This window comes from Tenrec ecaudatus, unplaced genomic scaffold (assembly GCF_050624435.1).
Source record: "Tenrec ecaudatus isolate mTenEca1 unplaced genomic scaffold, mTenEca1.hap1 Scaffold_115, whole genome shotgun sequence".
In the NCBI taxonomy this organism is placed as follows: Eukaryota; Metazoa; Chordata; class Mammalia; order Afrosoricida; family Tenrecidae; genus Tenrec; species Tenrec ecaudatus.
In genome coordinates, this window is record NW_027457705.1 from 554,336 (window position 1) to 576,723 (window position 22,388).

Genomic DNA, 22,388 nt, shown 5'->3' on the forward strand with positions numbered 1-22,388 from the left:
AGAGGAGGGGGAAAGGAAGTGAGTGTGAACAAACCCAGGGACAAGGGAACAAGTGATCCAAAATCAGTGGCAAGGAGGGTGTAGGAGGCCTGGCAGGGCTGGATAACGGACAATGTAACCAAAAGGAATTCCTGAAACCCAAATGAAGGCTGAACATGATAGTGGGACACTAGGAACATACAAAGAAATAGAGGAAATAACTAGGAGGCAAAGGGTAGTTATAGAGATCTAAATACAGGCATATGCAGATGTAAATATAATTATATACGATGAGGGGGAAATAAATCTATGTACATAAATTTACAGGTTTAGTATTAAGGAAAAAGATAGACAGTGGGCCCCTATGTACTCCCTCAACACAAGAACACTTTGTTCTAACAATTCAGTAGTATCAGATGCTCACCTTCCTGGCACAATCACTGAAGACAACAGGTGCACAAGCAAATGTGGTGAAGAAAGCTGATGGTTCCCGGCTACCAAAAGATATAGCATCTGAGGTCTTAAAGGCCTGACGATAATAAGGCACCCATCTAGCTGAGAAACAACAAAACTCACATGGAAGAAGCACACCAGCCTGTCCCGACTAGATCGCTGAGGACAAAGCAGGTGCATAAGCAAATGTGGTGAAGAAAGCTGATAGTTCACGGCTGTCAAAAGATATAGAATCTGGGGTCCTAAGGCTGGAAGATAAACAAGGGGCATCTAACTGAGAAACAAAGAAGCCCACATGGAAGAAGCACACCAGCTTGTGAGATCACAAGGCATCGAAGGATCAGGTATCAGGCATCAAAGACCAAAAAAATAATAATAATAATCGTAGCATTGTGAATGAGGGGGAGTGCGGAGTGGGGACCCAGAACCCATTTGTGGGAAATTGGACATCCCCTTGCAGAAGGGCCATGGGGAGGAGATGAGCCAGTCACGGCACAGTGCAGCAATGATGAAACATTCAATACTCCTCTAGTTCTTGTACGCTTCCTTTCCCCCTCCCCCCATTATCATGATGCCCATTTTACCTTACAAATCCAGCTGGACTGGAGGATGTACACTGGTACAGATAGGAACTAGAAATGCAGGGAATCCAGGACAGATGGACCCCTCAGGACCAGTGGTGAGAGTGGTGATACCCAGAGGGTACAGGAAAGGTGAGGGAGAAAGGGGGAACAGATTACAAGGATCTACATATAACCTCCTCCCAGTAGAGAAGGGGTGAAGGGAGACTTTAGATGGTGTAAGATGTGACAAAATAATAATGATTTATAACTTATCAAGGGTTCATGAGGGAGCGAGGAGAGGGGAAAAATAAGGAACTGATACCAAGGGCTCAAGTAGAAAGCAACTGTTTTGAGAATGTGGATGGCAACAGATGTACATATATGCTTGACACAATGGATGCATGTATGTATTGTGATGAGTTGTACGAGCCCCCAATACAATGATTTTTTAAAAGAAAAAAAAAAGATTTACACTCTGAGAAACCCACAAGGTCAGGCTAGCTAAAATTTAAAATATACATGACAGCCATGGGATATACTGTTGTTTATAGCCTACTACTAGCATCAAGAAGGCCAGAAGAAATCCTGTAATTCAACCTCAAATGTATATTACTGTAGTTCAATCTCAAAAATAAAATCCATTTGGTCTCACACTTAATTCTACCCCCAATCTAAGGATAATTAGTTCTTATAATGAGGTCCTGCTGAATGCTCACCCTCACAGAAGGTATAGTTGCTATAGCAAAGTGTGGTGAAGAAACTAGATGGTGTCCAGCTTTAAAAAAAGAATAGCATCTGGAGTCTTCAATCAAGCAGCCATCTAAGTGAGGCATCAACTAAGTCTACATGGAAGAAGCACAGCAGTCTGTGTGATTCAAAGACTAAGCAAGAAAATCCAAATCTAAAGGAGTGAAAGTTATCAGGGCTTAAATTGTGAATACACAATTTGCAGAAGGCTATGGATGACAATGAGATCCCAAAATTCATCTGCAAGGCCCCCACATGAAGTGAGTCTCCAGTGAGCCCTTCTGACCAGAGTCCAGGGATGTGAATAGCCTTGCTGTTAGAGAGCACTGGAAACTTAAGATGTAAGACCTCATCATTTGATCTACTGTTTGACCCATTTGAAAGTTGTCATAGTTTTTAATACTTCCTTTCTTTTTTACTGGAGTTTTTCACTAGTTTACTTTGTTATTATTGTAGCTCCTTTTTTATTTTGCATGTTTTCCAGTTTATGAAACCCCGGGTAGGTAAATCTATGGGAACAGTAACTGAGTTAAGGGATTAATAGCTTACTGAGGATATAGGAAAGGAGTTTGGAGGGAAATGGGGAGAATAATGAGTGTAAAAAGGAAACAAAGTTCTAGAACTGATTGTAGCAATAATTATACAACTCTTTAATATTAGTGAACTATAAATATTAATGTATGATATGTGAATTATATGTCAATAAAACTATTGAAAAAAATAAGATCCATACTTCAAGAAAAAAATGTCTATATCATCAGAGGTGATTTTTTTTTTTAGTTTCTTGGACCATGTTCCCAGATCCAATAGCTCCAATTTCTACTACTTTTCTATTTATTTAATAAATATCAAAAATCAAAGTCACTATTAATAAATATCTCCCAACTTAACAGTAAAGAAATAGGACATCTTTGCTATGCTTTCTGGTTTGTCATAAAGGTTTTGGGAAATGGTAAATAACTTTAATGGAAAGCATATAATTTTTATGTTTGCCAAATACATAGATGGCTTCAAACAATGCCTGAACACACCAAACCATGAGAGCAATGTAACCGCAAGCAGGAATACATGAGAAGATTGGGCTACAGGGCCAGCCCCAACCAGAGCCAAACTGACCCCCTCCCTAAATGTATGTGCAACAGACCACACTAAACCTACAGGTGAGGTGAGGGGCCGGCACATCACGTCCACATGGAAGCAAACTGAAAAAGAAAAAGATAAAGGGATAGTCGGTCTAGACCCCATTATCGGCACACCAAGCCCCGAGGATGACGTTCCTGCATGGAGCTGCTAAAACACAGAGATGTCTGTAGGGCCGACAACAGCTCATAACATGTTGTCCCTTACTGGAGCATACTGCAATAGAGGACAATACTGGGGACATGTGGCAAGGAGGTAGTGCGGTCTGAACCCCCCACAGTGGGGCAAATCAAGAAAGGAACACAACAGATCAGCAACTGAAGCAAAGCCCCTAATGAGCTACCAAAATAGACTTCAGGCTAGGAGTGGCAAATCCTGGAATTCCCCCAGGACCAATGGGGAGTCATAAAGGTCAGTGGAAAGACCTGGAAGTATGTATGTTTTTCCTGTTTTTCTTCTTTTCTTTTTTCAATCTTTTGTTATCTTTTTGTTTGGTCGATGCCATTGTTGGTATGCCCACTTACATAAGACAGGCATGGGACCTGTCTTGAGGAGAAAGCTTGAGGAGAAAGCAATGGGACCAACAGTCCCGGAGGGACCTGGGGGGAGAAGGGGGCAGGGGAAGGGGGCGGGGGAAGGATAGTGTGAGCAAACAACGCCATAGACAGAGGAACAACTAGGGAATTAAAACCAACAACAGGAGGATATAGAGATCCTGGGGGTGTTAGAGCAGCAGCAATCTAGCTAAGAGGAAGTACTATGAGGCAGAAGTAGGACAAGCATGATGAGGCAGAAGGAAGGTAAAAAGAAACAGAAGAATTATCTAGGAAGCAAAAGCTATGGACAGAGGCATAAGCATAGATGTGTCCATATGTAAATACATTAATCCATAAAAATAGAAGTATTGGCCTATGTACATATTTTTATAAATAATACACTGAAGTAGTGGATGGACTTCAGGCCTCAGCTCATACCCTTCCTCAATACAACAACACTTTGTTCTGTCATTCTGTGATGCCCACCCTCCTGGTACAATCCCTGAAGACAAAATGGGTGCATAAGCAAATGTGGTGAAGAAGGCGGATGGTGCTCAGCTATTAAAAGATAAGTGTCTAGGGCAGAGGTCCTCAAACTTTCTAAACAGGAGGCCAGTTCACTGTCCCTCAGACCCATTGAAGGGCTGGATTATAGTTTTAAAAAAAAAACTATGAACAAATTCCTATGCACACTGCACATATTTTTTTAATTGTTTTGTTAGGGGCTCATACAACTTTTATCACAATCCATACAAACATCAATTGTGTAAAGCACATTTGTACATTCATTGCCCTCATCATTCTCAAAACATTTGCTCGCCACTTAAGCCCCTGGCATCGGCTCCTCATTTTATTCTCCCCCTTCCCTCATGAACCCTTGATAATTTATAAATTATTATTTTGTCATATCTTGCCCTGTTCAACGTCTCCCTTCACCCACTTTTCTGTTGTTCGTTGCCCAGGGAGGAGGTCACAAGTAGACCCTTGTAATTGGTTCCCCCTTTCCAACCCACCCTCCCTCCACCCTCCCGGTATCGCCACTCACACTATTGGTCCTGAAGGGATCATCCGCCCTGGATTCCCTGTGTTTTCAGTTCCTACCTGTACTAGTGTACATCCTCTGGTCTAGCCAGAATTCGGATCATGATAGTGCGGGGTGGTGGGGAGGGGAGAAGCATTTAGGAACTAGAGAAAAGTTGTATTTTTCATCGGTGCTACATTGCAACTTGACTGGCTCGTCTTCTCCCCTAGACCCCGCTGCAAAGGGATCTCCAGTGGCCGACAAATGAGGTTTGGGTCTCCACTCTGCACTCTCCCCTCATTCACTATGGTAACACTTTTTTGTTCTGATGATGCCTTATACCTGATCCCTTCAACACCTCATGATCGCACAGGCTGGTGTGATTCTTCCATGTGTGCTTTGTTGCTTCTGAGCTAGATGGCCGCTTCCAAAAGCAGAGCTGATATCAAAGAGTTCAAGGAAGAAAATGTTTTGAAACTGATTGTGGTAGCGATTTTACAACACTGCGTGATATGATTGAACTACAGAATGGTGTGATGTCTGGCTTAGCTCCTAATAGAATGGTTTGGGAAAAAAATGAAACAGGTCTCACACCTCACATTATATACAAAAACAAACTCAAGATGAATCAAAGACCTAAATATAAAACACACAACCATAAAAACCATCAATGAAAAATAGGGACATGCTTAAGGGCCCTAATGCCAGGCATAAACACACTACCAAACGTAATGAAAAATAGCCACACTACAGAAGACAAAATAAAGGGCTGGGGCCTCCTAAAACAATGACATTTATGCACATCGAAAGAGTTAAAAAAAAGAAGCCACGTATTGGGGGGAAAAATTACTAATGACACATCAAATAAAGGGCTAATCTCCAAAATTTACAGAAAACTACAACATCTTAAGAAGAAAAATACAAATAACCCAAACAAAAATTGACCACCCTGACAATTTACCAAAGATGACATAGAGGCAGACAGCAACCCTCTGAAAAATGTTCATGTTTATTAGCAATAAGAGAAATACAGATTAAAACAATGAGAAAACACCTCACACCGACACTTCTATCAATCAATAAAACACAAAATAATAAAGAAGGGATGCAGAGAGATTGGAACCCTCATACACTGCTGATGGGACTGTAGAATTATGCAACCACCAGGGAAAGGAGCATTGTTCTTCCTGAAACAAATGCAAATGCAATTACCTGATGATCTTGCAATCTCTCTACTGGGCATGCACCGTAAAAAAAAATAAAGAATAAAGCACAAACAGACATCTACGCACTATGTCTACTGCAGCAATTTCCACAATAGCAAAGAGCATGGAAACAATCCAAAACACTAATTACAGAGGTGTGAATAAACAAACTGTTTCACGCATACAATTTAAAAAGACGACTCCTGTGAACACCCAAGGGCAACGCTAGAGAACATTGTGCTTAGCAAAGTTAGCCACTCTTAAAACAGATAAAAATTTAATGACACCATTATTACAGGAAGAGTGAGCTTTACCCTAAAAGATAAGACTCCGAAGACGGTGCCTCCCCCAGGAATAGGGGTGGGGGCAGGGGCAGGGAGAGAGGAGGGAAAGGAAATTATAAAGGGAGGACAGACAGAAGGGAAAAAGAGAAAGTCACATTCATGGAAGGTTTAACGGGATATTTATTATTGATTTCATTTATTAGCAACTATATATAACATGCTTCTTATAAGCCAAAATAAATATATACGTAAATAAATAAAAGCAAGAGCAAAGGGTCACAGCCTTAAAACAAAACAAAAAAACGCTCCAGATTCCTTACCCCTCAGATCTAACTATTGGTCTGAGTGGCTTAAAAAAAGGAGGGAAAGTAAAATTGCATTTAGGAGTCTTTAGTGATAAGCAAGTTCATTTCAAACATATGAGAAAAAAGACTATGCTCAAGAAAATAACTTAACCTCATTTGCTTATGCAGCGCGTATGCTTCAATCAGAGAATGTACCATACTGGCCTAAAAAAAAAAGCAGCATGCAAAAAAAAGGCAGAAAATAATCTGTGCTTAATTTCTCTTGAAAGTGTAATTGAGCACAATCCTATGTTCTCATCATCTTGAACCTACACTTTAGACAATATAGGTATTACCTAAATGGCTAAAGCGAAAACACCAGACCTTAATTAATTTTTCTCCTCCAACTTCTTCCATACGACTTCGGAGATTCTCAAGTAAAGCCACACCATCCTCTCTGTGCCAACCTCTCCCTTGTGCCCCCCACCCCACCTGTCCTTTGGCACCCCGCCGATAAACGCTGCTCTCGGAGAACACTTCCTCCACCCAATATTACTTCACAAATTTGTCACGAAGATCTTCCCAAACTCTAAAATCCTCGGCGCTTCCAAAAGCCGCCCCATCCCCACCCCCTCTGCCCGGTCGACTGCCTCCATTGCCGCCCGCCTCCACCAAAAAGCCCACGATTTTTCGTCCCCAACTTTCTCACCCGTTTGGGGACTTTCGACAAGGAGTCGCACATCCTGACATACTCAGGACTGTAGATGTAAACCGGGGCCAGCGACTGCCCACCATCCTCAGACTCCTCCATCTTCCACTGGCAATCCTTCCGTTAAGATCCGGCTCCTCGCAGACTCAGTTCGAGTCGAGTTCCTGCTCCTGTGAACAGTCGCAGGTGCTCTCTGGTCAACATTCCCTCCTATTCCCGAGCTCTCCGGAAACGCTTTCCCCGCCCCACATCGACTGAGAGAAAACAATGCGCCTGCCTCCGTGGAAACCATCCAGTTCAAAAGAAGGTTTGGTAGCTATAAATTTTTTAAATTCTAAATAGTTGTCCAAAGGGATAGAAATGTACAGCAAAAATAAGTCCAGTCAAAGCCAACCATCCTTGTTGCCCAACGGGGCTATTTGTGATTAGGTCAAACCACCTGCAGAGCATGCTGGGAGATGTAGTTTCCAGTAGTTTGAGGCAAGGAAGAGTCGCGGGTGGCCGCCAATTTGATTTTTAGGGCTAAAACACATAACCTCGGCTCTTTATAAAGTCCTTGCAAATACATACTTTTAAATACTTAAAGATGTAGCTATTCATGAGTTTACCATAACCTATTTCTATCAGCCGTGTCTTCCAATGACAAAGTGGGGGCGGTGGGGAGGAGGGAGAGGGGAGAGGGACAGACAGGATTTAGCACATACAAGGAATTAGGAATCCTAGTAGCACAGTAGTTAAGCGCTGAGCTGCTAACCAAAGGATGGGCAGATTGCACCCGCCAGCTACTTTACTTACTTTGCTTCTAGAGAAGAGGATGTGGCAGTCAGTTTCCATAAAGGTTCTAGCCTTTGAAACCCTGCGAGGCAGTTCTATTCTGTCCTATAGGGTAACTATGGTTTGGGTTTTGTTTTTGTTTAATGAAAGATATAAACGATTTTTAAAATTTGACCAGTAAATCCTCGTATTAATATTAGTTCATCAGTTCTCATCATATGGTAGTTAACAATTTCAAATAATTTACTCTGGCAAATGTTTCCCAAGACACTGGCAGGTTCTGATCAGTATATATGTACTAGAGCTTATTTATACATTCCTCAACAGACAGGGATTTTGGTTATTTCCATCATTTTTTGCTTTGTGGATAGTGTGCAATAAACATAGGTGTGCATATAGATGCTCGTGTTTGATTCTTTAATTTTCTAGGATACATGCCAAGTAAGAGATTGCTAGGTCATATGGTATTTCTATTCACATTTGTTTAAGGAAGTGCCATACTGTTATAAATAGTGACTGTACAATTCTGCAACGCCACCAGCGATGTATGACAGTTCCAATCTCTCCATATCCCCTCCAGTATTTATTATGTTTTTTTTGTTTTAAAATATTCCTATTAATGCTAGATTGAGGTGGTATCTCATTGTTTTGTTTTCATTTGCATTTTCCTTCTAGCTAGTGATCTTGAGCATGTTGGCTGTCTGTATGTTATCTTTGGTGAATTGTTTGTTTATGTCTTCTGCCTATTTTTGAATTGGAATGTTCATGTTTTTCTTAGATGCTGCAGTTTTCTACATATTTTAGAAATTGGGTACTTATTTGATATATCTTTATCTGAATTTCCCCGCCTCCCAAATCTATAGGTTCTCTTTTTACTCTTCTGAAATCCGTGGCTATGTAATAGGTTTTAGAATCAGGAAGTGAGGGGTCTCCTATTTTGTTTTTTAATAGTGTTTTCCTTAAACATACTAGCATGAAGAAAGGAACCAATAAAGAGGTCTGCAGGGCCGGCCCCAATCCCAACTATGTGGATACCCCATCTGCAAGAAAATACACGTCACAAGACAGCACTGAAGCTACAGCTCAGGGAGAGGGGCATCTGATGAGAGCACACAGGAGCAAACAAAGATGGAAGGAGAGAGTAAAACACATCCTGGCCCAAGCCCTGAGGAAAATATTCCTGTTCAGAGCAGCCAATGCATAGAGAAGACCATAGGGCCGGCCCCATCACGAGACCTGATATCCCTCATTGTCCCATAGTACTACAGAGGACAACACTGGAAACATAGTACAAGAATTGTACCCCATCTTACCCCACCACACCAGGGCAAAAACACTAAGAGTGTGCAACAGAACATCAAGGGGAGAAAAGCAATGAAGTCCCCAGAGAATGTCAAAAATAGACTTTGGGGCCAGGATGTGGCACCCCATCAGGATCCACAAACAGATCAACAAACAATTTATAGGCTCTTCTTTTCTTGTAGTTGGTTTTTTGGTTGTTTTTGTTTTGTTTTTCTCTGTCTTGTTTTTGTGCTTATTATTGGCTCTGCATTTTATCTAGATAAGATAAGTGGGATAAATAATTCGGAGGAGAAAACAACAGAAGCAATGATTCCGCAGGGACACGTGAGACGGGGAGGAAGGGGAAAGGAAGGAGGTGTCAACAAACCCTGGGACAAGAGAACAACAAGTGACCTACAATCAACGATGAGGAGGGCATAGAATGCCTGGTGGGGCATGGGTAATGTAGCTGAGAGGAATTACTGAAACCTGAATGAAGGCCGAAAATGACAGTGGGACAAAAGGAAACTAGATGGAAATAGAGGAAAGAACTAGGAGGCAAATTACATTTGTAGAGGTCTAAATACAGACATGTATGTATGTAAATATATTTTATATAACATTAGGGAAATAGATCTATGTACATATTTAATATGTTAAGTAGGTAGCAGATGAACATTGAGCCTCTACTCGGGTGCTCCCTCAATGCAAAAACACTTTGTTCTAATAACCTGCCACTCTATGATGCTCACCTTCCCTGACAAGATCCCTGAAGACAAAGCAGGTGCATAAGCAAATGTGGTGAAGAAAGCTGATAGCTTCCAGCTATCAAAAGAGATAGCGTCTGGGGTCTTAAAAGCTTGAATATAAACAAGCAACCATCTAGCTGAGAAGCAACAAAGCTTACGTGGAAGAAGTACATCAGCCTGTGTGATCATGAGGTGTTGATGGGATTAGTAGCAGGCATCAAAGACGCAGAACAAAAAATCATATCAATGTGAATGAGTCTTTTATGCCTGTAAACCATTGGATATCCCCTTACAGAAGAGTCACAGGGAAGAGGAGAGCCAGTCAGGGTGCAGTTTAGCAACGATGAAACATACAACTTTCCTCTAGTATTTTAATGCTCCCCCCACCCCCCTGCCCACTATCATGACCCCAATTCTACCATACAAATCTAGCTACATCAGAGCATGTACACTGGCACAGATAAGAGCTGGAAACACAGGGTATCCAGGACAGATAAACCCTTCAGGGCCAATAATGAGTGTAGTGAGAGGGAAAGGTGGGAGGAGAAAGGAGGAACCAATCACAATGATCGACATATAACCCCCTCTCAAGGGGATGGACAACATAAAAGTGGGTGATGGGAGACAGTGGTCGCTGTAAAACATGAAAAAAATATATAAATTATCAAAGATTCATGAGGAAGGTTGGGGATGGAGGGGGGAAATGAGTTGATACCAAGGACTCAAGTAGAAAGAAAATGTTTTGAAAATGACGACAGCAACATATGTACAAATGTGCTTGACACCATGGATGTGTACATGCATTGTGATAAGACCTTTACAAGCCCTCAATAAAATGGTTTAAATTTTTAAGAAAAGAAAAAAACATTGTTTTGCTTATCCTGATTTTCTTTCCTTTCCATATAAAGTTACTGGTTAGTTTTTCCCTTTTCTTTGAAGGATAGTATTGAGATTTGAACCAGAATTGCATTGTATTTATAGTACTTGATGTCTAATAACTCTGGCTAAGACTTCCTGAACTATATTAAATAAGGGTCGTAATAATGTAAATCCCTTATCTGGTTCCTGTTCAGAGAGGAAATGCTTTCAGTTTATCTCTGTTGAATAAAGTGCTAGCCATTGGTATTATATATATGAACTTCATTATGTTGAGGGATTTCCCTTTTATTCCCATTTTATTAAGCATTTTTATAAAAAATCTATGTTGGGAGGGGAAATGGATGTTTGATTTTGTTGAACAACTTGACTGCCTTGATTGATGTAATCATATGGTTCTCTTGTTTTGATCATATGGTGGATAACATTGATTGTTTTTCTAATATTGAACTATGCTAGCATACCTGGTATAAATCCCCCTTGAACATGTTGTATTTTTTAAAGGTCTTGTTGAAATCCATTAGCTGAGAATATGTTGAAAAACTTAGTATCTATGTTCATACGGGATATTGATCTGTACTTTTTTGTGATGGGAACAACTTTACCTGGTTCCGGTATCAGTTAAACTTCTTAAAATGAGTTTCATGGTGGATTGCACTTTTCTGTATTCTGGACTAATTTGTAAAGTATTGGTGTTAAATCTTCTGTGAATGTTTGTTAAAATTCTCCAGCAAAACCATCTAGTCCTGGATTTTTTGTTTTGGAGAATTTTTTAATGATCTGATTTATTTCTTCTTGTGTTATAGGTCTATTAAGTTTTTTATATCAGTTGTGCTAATTGAAGTAGGTAACATGTTTCTAGAAATGTGTCAATTTCTTCTAGGTTTTCAAATTTGGTGGAGTATGGCCCTTCAAATATTGTGTAGCTATCCTTATTTCACTTGGTTCTTTTATGATGTCTCCTACATCATTTCTTTTTTGCAATCAGATTACTTTATTGAATCGACACTGAAGTATGGAAGGGGTGGGGCAGTGAGGTCTGATGACTGAGGCCCGACCAGATCACTCAGATCTCATAGCCGCTGAACATTTCATTTCTTATTGGTAGTATTTATTTCTTCTCCTTCTTTTCCTTTACATATCACATTGTTAATCCTTTCAAAGAACCAACTTTGCTCATTTTTGTATTGTTTTGATATTTTCTGATTCATTCATTTCTGGAATTATCTATTTATTTATTTATTTATTTTATTGGTTGGTTTCAGCATTTTGTTCTGACACAGTTTAGGCTAAAAGTCTGAAATCAAGGTGCCAACTTTAGGGAAAGGTTTTCTCTCTCTGTTTCTGCAGAGGAAGGTCCTTGTGTTATCTGAGCATCTGTTCTTGGTCAATCTCCATGTGGCTTAGCGTTTCCCTTCCCCATCTCTGCTTCTCTCTGTTCATTTTATCTCTATTACATCTCAAAAGAACATGCCTCAGGATACAACCTACATTAACAATGCCTCATTAATGTAATGGCATTATAACTAAGTGGAATTATAACCACAGACATAGAAGTTAAGATTTACAATACATATTTCAATCTGACATAATTCAATCTATAACAGTCATGCATAATCATCGCTGCCCTCAGATTCCACTCCACAAAGTGATGCCCTTGTTGGTTATAAATTCTGCTCCCCTTTAATTATGGGATTGTATGCTCCCCAAAGTATAGTGTAAGTACATCTCTCCTCCTCCATTGATTTATATATGGTTTCTTGGTGTTTTAATACACTCTAAACTTCATCTTACTCTATATGTTCAATTCCTTTATTTATTTTTATATTATAAGAGTTTTAATGTAAATTAGATGGGAGATTATCTTTTAGCTCACCAATTTTGTTTAACTTTTTTATGAATTAGGTGAAGGTTTACAGAGCAGATGATCATTTTCATAATCAAAAATTCATACATTATTTTGTTTCACTTTATACATTGCAATCCTTTTGATGCATCATCACTCATCATAATTCCTCCCTATATTTCTTGTTTCCATTTCTCCTTCCCTAATCCACTGAAATTTGTCCTTTGGTAGATATTGCCCATTAAAATATCACCAATTGACTCACTCTCTTACTCAGTCTTTCACTGTCTCCCTTACTTTCTCACTTTCTCATTCTCTCACTCACTCTCTCTCTCACTAATTTTCTCCCTCACTCACTCACTCACTCACTCACTCACTCTCTCACTTTCTCACTAACTCACTCACTCTCACTGAACTCTCTCACTCACTTTCTCACTCATTCACTCCCTGACTCTCACTCTCTCACTCACTCACTCATTCACTCACTCACTCATTTTCTAACTCACTCTGACTCGCTCACTCTCTCACTCTATCTCTCACACACTCTCTCAGTCTCTCACTCTCTCACTCTCTTACTCACATACTCACTATCCCACTCTTAGTCTCTCACTCACTCACTCACTCACTCACTCACTCACTGTCTAACCTGCTCTCTCACTCACTCTCTCACTCAATAACTCACTCACTCTGTCACTCACTAACTCAATCGCACTCACTCACTGACTCTCTCACTTCCTGTCTCACTCAGTCTCTCACTCTCTCACTGACTCTCTGACTCACTCACTCACTGTCTCTCTCTCACTATCTCACCCTCTCAACATATTCCTTCAATCACTCATTCACTCTCACACACTAACACACTCTCTCTCTTACTCTCTCACTCATCTCTCACTGACTCACAGGAAAAAAATCACCAATTTTGTATTCAGCACTTTAAACTACTATCAATGCCTCCAATAGTTTAATATGTATTTTCTCCTGGATTTCTCTTCTTCCTTTTTGTGTTAGTCCAGGTAAACTAGATAAATGAATTCATAGACACACATGTTCTTTCCAGAAAACCCAGTAAACTGCATGAACATGCCTGACCTCTGGCTAGCCAAAGAGAAAACACTATCGTCAGGCAGAGGTCAAACAAGGATCCACTCTCCATCTTTATGATTTGTGTCTATAGTACCCCACGCCCAATGCACCATAATATGCTAGTGTCGGTTGACTACAGAAACAAATCCAGAGAGGCCCTCATATGTGTATAAGAAAGACCTTTACATAAAGGTAATTATACATTAAGAAAACATCCTAGCCCAGTCCAGATCAAGTCTATAAGCCCAATATTAGTCCATATGTCCAATACCAATCTATAATTCCTCTTCAGACTTACAAAACACATGCAATGATGCCAAATGCAGGAAAATCACAGGCCAGTGTATGAGGAGTCTTATGGATCCAGTAGTTGGTGTTGTTAGCATCTCATCACTGTCAGGGGTCTCCTAGTGGCTCCTCCAGCTCCACTCTGGCTGCATCAGCATAACTCCATCCAGCTCATTGTCCCTAGTGTCTCACAGGGAATGTGTGTCCCACCTCCAATGAGCTATCTCCTTTGTGCCTCCAAATGAGGTCAGCAATATGGGGCCTGACTGACAGGCTAACCTCCACCCCTTCACTCTTAATCCTCTCAAATCGACAACAGATTATATAACTAGCACACTCTTGTGAAATCTTCCATTTCACCCAAGTTAACACCTTATAACAATCTAACATATTTCTTTTTAAAATAGTTTCATTGTGATACACTTTATCTTAAAATTTAATCATTCAGTCATATTAAGACGATTTGTGCAATCATCACTACAGTCAATTTCAGAATACTTTCTTCTCATACTCATTGTTGTTAGCTCCATATTTTCTTCCATCCTCCTTTGCCACATTCCTGAGCAATTATCAATCAAATTTCTGTCTCCTATCTTGGATTTCATATACAGAAAATCATACAAAACACAAACAGGAAGTAAACAAACAAAGTAAAGCCCAAAAACGACGACACAAAACAGAAAACCCTCTATCAAAAACAAAGCAGAATATAGAAAGTACCCAAATTACTCCACATAGAGATGGTTGTAAGCACTTGAGAGGCTTGGTAAAGTAACAGCATACAAGATTAACAAGCAGAAATTAATTGGATTCCTATATACCAGCAAAGAGAGTTCTGAAAAAGATTAAAAAAATAAACCATTTAAATAGCTACATAAAAGTTTAAATACCTAGGAATATACCTAACCAAAGAAACAAAACACCTGTACAAAGACAACTACAGGACATTATTACAAGAAAACTACACAAATAGAAGGATATCCTGTTCTCATGGACAGGACTTAATATTGTGGAATGTGAAAATGGCAATATTACTTAAAGCAATCTACAAATACAACACAGTTCCAATACAAATCTCATCTTCATTCTTGATTTAAACAGTCTAATTGGCACTTCAATTACATATCCTACAATTCAATAGTTCAATTATATAAAGAATTGTACAATAATTACCTCAATCAATTTGAGAACATTTACTTCTTCCTTGTACTCATTACTTGTGTCATTATTTTTTTTAGTTATGGCAAATGTGTACACTACAAAACATTCTCCAATTCAGTAATTTCTACATGTAAAATTCAGTGCCATTGATTATACTCTTCATGTTGTATAAGCATTATTGATATTCTTTTTCAAATTATTCCAACTCCATTAACATAAACTCAATGCCCCTAAATAAAAACTCTTCCTCCTTCACCCATGGTAACCATAGGTCAAGTTTGGTTCATTTTTTCTAGCAGTTTTCTTAATATAGTCTTCCCATATCATACACTTCCATAGTTAAATCGCTTTTGAAAAGAGTTGTATATGCATCTTTACAATCAGTTCTAATTTTCCCTTCCCCCTCCCGCAATCATTGTTTGTTTCTCAATTCTCCACACCCTTTCCCCAACTACATTCTTTAAAGAAATTAAAAAGCTAATTACCAACTTCTGAAGGAAAAGGCCCAAGTTAAGCAAAGAACTTCTCATAAGAGAACAAAGTGGAGGGAGGAGTCAAGATGGCGTCCATGTACAATCACCCGCCTGGTGTACCTGTTGTTAGATCAGAAAATTGAGAAGTACAGAGGCCAATAGATTCAGTGTACTAAGGTGGCTGACTCAGACCCACCCCCACCCCCAGCCACCCCCCTAGATAGGACTCTAATCCCCAGAGTGCAGCCTAGGATTTTGCTGAGGGAGCAGGGCACTAATCCACCCAGTGAGAGGGTATTATATATGCCTCCACAGAAATGGGAGTGTGAATGCAGACTCCACCACTGTACGCCAAACTTTGAGGGTAATGTAGCCGCATGGAGCAAATTATGAACAGAGAGGTCTACAGGGCTGGCCCTAATCAGAGCCAATCTGACTCCCTCCCCAGCAGTATGTGCTACAAAGGACAACACTAAACCTACAGGCTGAGGAGAGGAGCCCTCCTGTGATGCCTACACGGAAGCAAACCAAGAAGGAAAAAGAGAGAGGAACTAGACCCCACATCACCATACCAAGCTCTGAGGAGCTGCTAAAGCACAGAGACAACAGCTCGAGACATGATGTCCCCTTGATGGAGCATACCGAGACAGAGGACAATACTGGGGACACACAGAAGGGAGTTAGTCTGGTCTAACACCTTCCCCTCTCCCCCCGTAGGGCAAACCAAGAAGGGAACATGCAATGGGAGAAAAGCCACAAAGCCCCTGAGGATACCCCCACAGTGACTTCAGGGTAGGGGGGACAGTTCCCAGAACCCTCCAGGTCCTGTGGGGAGACAGTCAAAAGGTAGAAGACAGACCTGGAATTATGTGCGCTTTTTCATTTATTCCCTAATTTTATTTAAGCTTGTGTTTTCCTTTTGTTGTGGCTCTGTTGTTGTTGTTTTGCCTACCTATGAAAAATAGGCATAGGAAGCAAGCCCAAGAAGAAATCAGGTGAACTGAGGGTTCCGGAGAGACTTGGGGGAGTAGGAGGTAGGGGAAGGGAGCGGTGAGCAAACAATGCCATAGACAGGGGAACAACTAGGGAATTAAAATTAATAATGAGGAGGACATAGAGATCCTTGGGGTGTTGGAGCAACAGCAATCTAGCTGAGAGGAATTACTAAGAGACAGGAGAAGGGAGAGTGTGAAGGTGGGGCAGGAGGAAAGTAAAAGGCAACAGAAGAAAGATCTAGGAAGCAAATCTATGGATAGACATATAAACATAGATGTGTACATATATAAATATATTAATTCATAAAATAGAGGTATTGGTCTATGTACATATATTCATATGGAAATACATTGATGAAGTGGACAGACATTGGGCCTCTGCTCTAGCCCTCCCTCAATGCAAGAACACTTTGTTCTAACAACCTGGCATTCTGTGATGCTCACTCCCCCAGTACAATCACTGAAGACCAAATGGGTGCATAAACAAATGTGGTGAAGAAAGCTGATGATGCCTGCCTTTCAAAAGGTATAGCATTTGGGGTCTGAAAGTTTGAAGTTTACAAGCAGCTGTCTAGCAGAGAAGCAACAAGCCCACATGGAAGATAGCACACCTGCTTGTTAGATCATGAGGTGTTGACAGGATCAGGTAACTGGCATCAGCGGACCCAAAACAAACAATATTGTTGACAACAAGGGGGCTCAGAGCAGAGACCCCAAATCCATTTGTAGGCAATAGGACATCCCCTCACAGAAGGGTAACAAGAAAGGGATGAGTCAACCAGGGAGCAATATAGCACCGATGAAACACACACTACTCCTCTGGTTCTTTGAGGCTTCCTCCCCTCATTATCAGGACCCCAGTCTTGCCTTTCAGTTCTGGCTGGAATGGAACATGTTCACTGGTACAGATAAGAGCTCATGACATATGGAATCCAGGTCAGATAAACCCCCAGGGACAGAAATGGGAGTAGCAATACCAGGAAGGCAGGGGGAAAGTGGGGGAACCAATTGCAATGATCGGCACATAATTCCCCCACCCAGGGGGAGAAACAACAGAAACATGGGTGAGGGGAGATAGCGGTCAGTGGCAGATATGAAAATAATAATTTATCATTTATCAAGGAGTCATCAGAGTAGGAGGGGGACGGGAAGGGAGGGATAAAAAAGGAACTGATATCAAAGGTTCAAATAGAAAGAAAAATAACTAGAATATGATGGTAACATACTTGATATAACTGATGTGTTATAAGCGCTGTAAGAGCCCCCCAATGAATTGATCTTTGTTTTTTTGATGGATGAGGTAGTTAGTTTATTGTGCCAACCTGACAGATAAACACATGTGGGGTTAATTGAAGGGGGCAGAGGGATACATGGCTCCGTGAGCCTCACCTTTCTAGTTCTCTGGTCTCTTGCTTTGTGTTGGTCAGACCAGGGTGCAGCTGCCTTAGCAGTTCCCTGCTTGAGCCGCCAAGGCTCACTTCCTGCAGGACATCCCCAAGGAGAAACCGCATAGACCTACCCCAATGCAGCCCTGGGTGGTGGAGCAGCCTGTGGAGACCCCTGCCAGCACTGAGGTGTTTACACGTTGTTCACTGGCTGGGCTTTCCTCCTGCAGTTGGCGTCATTGCGTCTGGAGTTCTGCAAGTTTCTTAGATGTTGGTGAAACAATAGTACAGCAGCCGTTGATTTGATGGGTTGTAGAAAGCTGGGCTAGCCCACTGATCTGAACTCCACCGACTGGAAGACGGTGGAATTTGGTAATGACGTCCAGAACCAGCACTGCCATCTCTGTTAGATAAGAGGTAAATGGCTTCAGACCGCACTGAATCGCGTATCGTGTGGTGGTCCTCACAGCTTTTGGCTCAGTCTGCAAAGCATCCCTGGGACAAACAAGGGTCCCATCTGATGTCTCTCCCCATCATCTCACTCGGACGAGTACACAGGCGGGAGGCTTTGCAATCTTGCACATGACTTTAGGAATAGTAAGTTTCAGAAAGCAGCCTAGCTAGCCTTCAACCAGAGGTGGTAGAAATGTCACTCAAACCTCTCTTCTTGTGGCCACGGCCACCCCCATCCCCTTGACCTTTTCGTTGTTTCATGCTGAGTCCGAGCTCTTTTTCACCAACTTGGCTCCGGACTCAGCTTGGACATCTTATCCTCCCCGCCATCCCTCCACACCGCACCAGCGTTCCCCGGCAACCGTCGCCGCTGGGCAGTCTGGGAGGGAGGAAGAAGACACTCTTCCTCCAACAGTCTCTGGGAAGCCATGAAACAGCAATCTTTTTAAAAATAATAATAAAAATTAAAAATGTAAAAAGAGAGCAAAGTAGAAGGGCTTTCACTACTTGACCTCAACTTCACTACTTGACAGTCAACGTTGGCAAAACAGCCTGGTACTGGTATAATGATAGATACATAGACCAATGGAACAGGATAGAAACCCCAGAAATAAAAGCATCCACTTAAAGACAACTGATTTTCACCAAATGACCACAAAAACATTAAATGGGAAAAGGACACCCTCTTCAAAAATAGTGCTGGACCATCAGAGAATCTTAATCTTCCCAGATCCGTGCCTCAAGTAGCAAAGAGAGGAGAGTCCATGCCATCCAAAGACCTGAAACACCTCAACAGAAGTGCTACAGCAATGAGAGCAGAACAGAGATTATTAATTAGACTGTTAGCCCAGTGACCCTGGTGCCTGTTTCATGGGACAAGTCAGAAGTCAAGGGACCAAGTGACTAGGAGGCTACAAATCAGGGAGAGACCTGATGGCTGGCTAAAGAGAAGTATTGTGTGGTGAAGAAAGCTGATGGTGCCCAGCTATCAAAAGAAATAGTGTCTGGCAAACAAGTGGCCATCTAGCTCAGAAGCAACAAAGCCCACAGAGAAGAAGCACACAAGCCTAAGTGGACACGAAGTTTTGAAGAGATCAGGTAGCAGACACCAAAGAACAAAATCCATCATTGTGTGATCACCTTCCCCACATAAATGCTGAAGACGAATGTGTGCATAGGTAACTGTGGTGAAGAAGGCTGATGGCGCCTGGCTATTGAGAGATATAGCGTCTGGGGTCTTAAAGGCTTGAAAGTAAACAAGTGGCCATCTATCCCAGAAGCAACAAAGCCCACATGGAAGCAGCACACCAACATGTGTGATCATGAAGGGCTGAGGGGACCAGGTTTCAAGCACCAAAGCCAGGGGTGGGGGGGAATCATATCATAGTGAATGAGAGGAGCACATGATGGGGTCCCAATGCCCATCTGTAGACAACTGGCTAGACCAGAGGATGCACAGCGGTACAGATGGGAACTGGAAACACAGGGAATCTAGGACAGATGAACCCCTCAGGACCAGCGGTGAGAGTGGCAATACCGGGAGGGAAGGGGGCATAGAAAAGGGGAACCGATCACAAGGCTCTACATATAACCTCTCTGGGGGATGGGCAACAGAAAAGTGGGTGAAGGGAGATGCCGGGCAGTGTAAGATAAAATAATAATTTATAAATTATTAAGGGTTCATAAGGAAGTGGGGAGCGGAGAGGGAGGGGGAGGGAAAAAAAGGAAAATGAGGAGTTGATTCCAGGAACCCAAGTGGAAAGCAAATTTTGAGAATGATGAGGGCAATGAATGTATAAGTGTGCTTTACCCAATTGATGTATGTATGGATTGTGATGAGTTGTATGAGCCCCAATAAATGATTTTTAAAAAGAGAGAAGTATTGTTTTTACCAACAAGTGTCCATTAACCATATATCACTCCCTCTGATGTTCGCCTTAAAAACCACTTTGACAGAGGAGACCTCACCTCAGCTAGGGTCAGTTTATCAAAATGGGGGGGAGGGAGAAGACCATCAGTTGCTGCCATACAACATTGTGCTGTCACTCCAAATCAACCCAGACCCCTACAAGAGTGATAAACAAACGTTTCTGGAGATTCCAGTTTAGATGGGGAGAAAGAAGCATGCATGTCTCTGAGAAGATGATTGCATTACTATTGGGTCAACAGGAAGGAGCAACTTCACATTGGGAAAGAAATACATAACAGTGTGTACATAGAACCCAAAGGAAGAGTATGCACTATACTAATTGGACAATTTTGACCTCGTTTTCATCTAGCCTTGGTGATCCAGGCCATGTGCTATAGTCTAACAAACTTTGGACTGTGCGCTTTCAAGGTGAACAACATCCTTCATAGCAGGCCACACCAGAAGGACTCAATGTGGAAACTCCACTAAGTGAACTGGAGTTTACCCCAAATTCACCTGTAGCCCTCGGACTTAAGGCGGAAACTCCCTAGTGTGAAAAGAAGGAGATGACTGCTATCTCAAGGGTATAGAATTGGTGGCTGTTGGACTTTGGTTCAGATATTTTGCCTTGATGGTGCCCAATGCAGGGTGAGCCGGAACTACCATATATTTGCTATTTAAAAAAAAACTTTATTAGGGGCTCATACAGCTCTTAACACAATTTATACATGCATCCGTTGTATCGAGCACATTCGTGCATATGTTGCCATCATCATTTTCAAAACATTTCTTTCTATTTGAGCCCTTGGTATCAGCTCCTCATTTTCCCCCTCCCTCCCCCACACTCCCTCCCTCATGAACCCTTGATAATTTATAATTTTTTTCTTTATGTCCTACACTAACCAATGTCTCCCTTCACTCACTTTTTTATTGTCCATATCCCTAGGAGGGGGTTATATGTCGATCATTGTGATTGGTTCCCCCTTGTCCCCTCCACTTTGCTCTTCCCCTCCTGGTCTCATTATTGGTCCTGAGGGGTTTGTCTGTCCTGGATTTCCTGTGTTTCCAGCTCTTATCTGTACCAGTGTACATGCTCTGATCTAGCCAGATTTGTATGGTAGAATTGGGGTCATGATAGTGGGGGGGGGGTAGGAAGCATTAAAGAACTAGAAAAGTTGTATGTTTCATTGCTGTTATACTGCATCATGACTGGCTCATCTTTACAGATGGGCTTTGGGTCTCCATTCCTTGCTCGCCCTCATTCACATTGATATGACTTTTTTGTTATGGGTCTTTGATGCCTGATACCTGATTCCATCGACACCTCATGATCACACAGGCTGGTGTGCTTCTTTCATGTGGGCTTTGTTGCTTCTGAGTTCGATGGCTGCTTGTTTATCTTTAAGCCTTTAAAACCTCAGATGCTATATCTTTTGATAGCCAGGCACCACCAGCTTTCGTCACCACATTTGCTTATGTACCCGCTTTGTCTTCAGCAGTCTTGTCAGGGAAGGTGAACATCACAGAATACCAGGTTACTAAAACAAAGTGTTCTTTCATTGAGTACTTGACTAGAGGCCCAAAGTTTGTCTGCTACCTTAATACTTAACCTACAAATATATGTCCATAGACCTATATACCTATCATTATATATAAATATATTTACATATATACATGCCTGTATTTAGACCTCTATAAATGTCCTTTGTCTCCGAGTTCTTTCCTCTTTTCACTTTTCTCTGGTCCCACTATCATGTTCAGCCTTCATTCGGGTTTCAGTAATTCCTCTCAGCTACATTGCTCTTGATCAAGCCCCACCAGGCATCCTGTGCTCTCCTTGCCATCGATTTTAGATAATTTGTTATTCCCTTGTCCCAAGGCTTGTTGACATTCCCCTTCCCCCCCCATTCCTGTGTCCCCCCGGGAACCATCAGTCTCATTGTTTTCTCTTCCAGATTATTTATCCCACCTATCTTCACACTTGATCTTAGCAAAAAGGCCGAGAAGCAATATCTTACCTAGATAGGTAAGCAGAGACAATAATAAGCACAAAAACAAGACAAAACAAAACAACAACAAACCAAGCTTCAAAAAAAGAGAGAGAAATCTATAAATAGTTCCAAGTCTGTTTGTTGGCCTTTAGGAGTGTTTTCCAGTCGAGTCTGATGGGGTGCCACACCCTGGCCCCAAAATT

General features: G+C 41.5%; 1 protein-coding gene across 4 annotated transcripts in view; it reads right to left on the reverse strand.

Annotated features, from left to right (window-relative positions):
- Positions 1-7,278, reverse strand: part of LOC142435977 (histone deacetylase 8-like) — a 148,879-nt gene extending 141,601 nt beyond the window's left edge. For 2 of the 4 annotated variants that reach the window (XM_075539983.1, XM_075539985.1), the window contains exons 1-2: positions 6,922-7,269; positions 6,385-6,437 (exon numbers count right to left, since the gene is read on the reverse strand). In XM_075539983.1, coding sequence (XP_075396098.1) covers positions 6,385-6,437; positions 6,922-7,023 — 155 coding nt within the window. In that variant the 5' untranslated portion in view covers positions 7,024-7,269. Of the gene's footprint in view, positions 1-6,384; positions 6,438-6,921 lie in introns of all 4 variants that reach the window. The other 2 variants (XM_075539982.1, XM_075539984.1) reach the window with 2 other exon arrangements.
- Between the last annotated feature and the right edge of the window lie 15,110 nt (positions 7,279-22,388).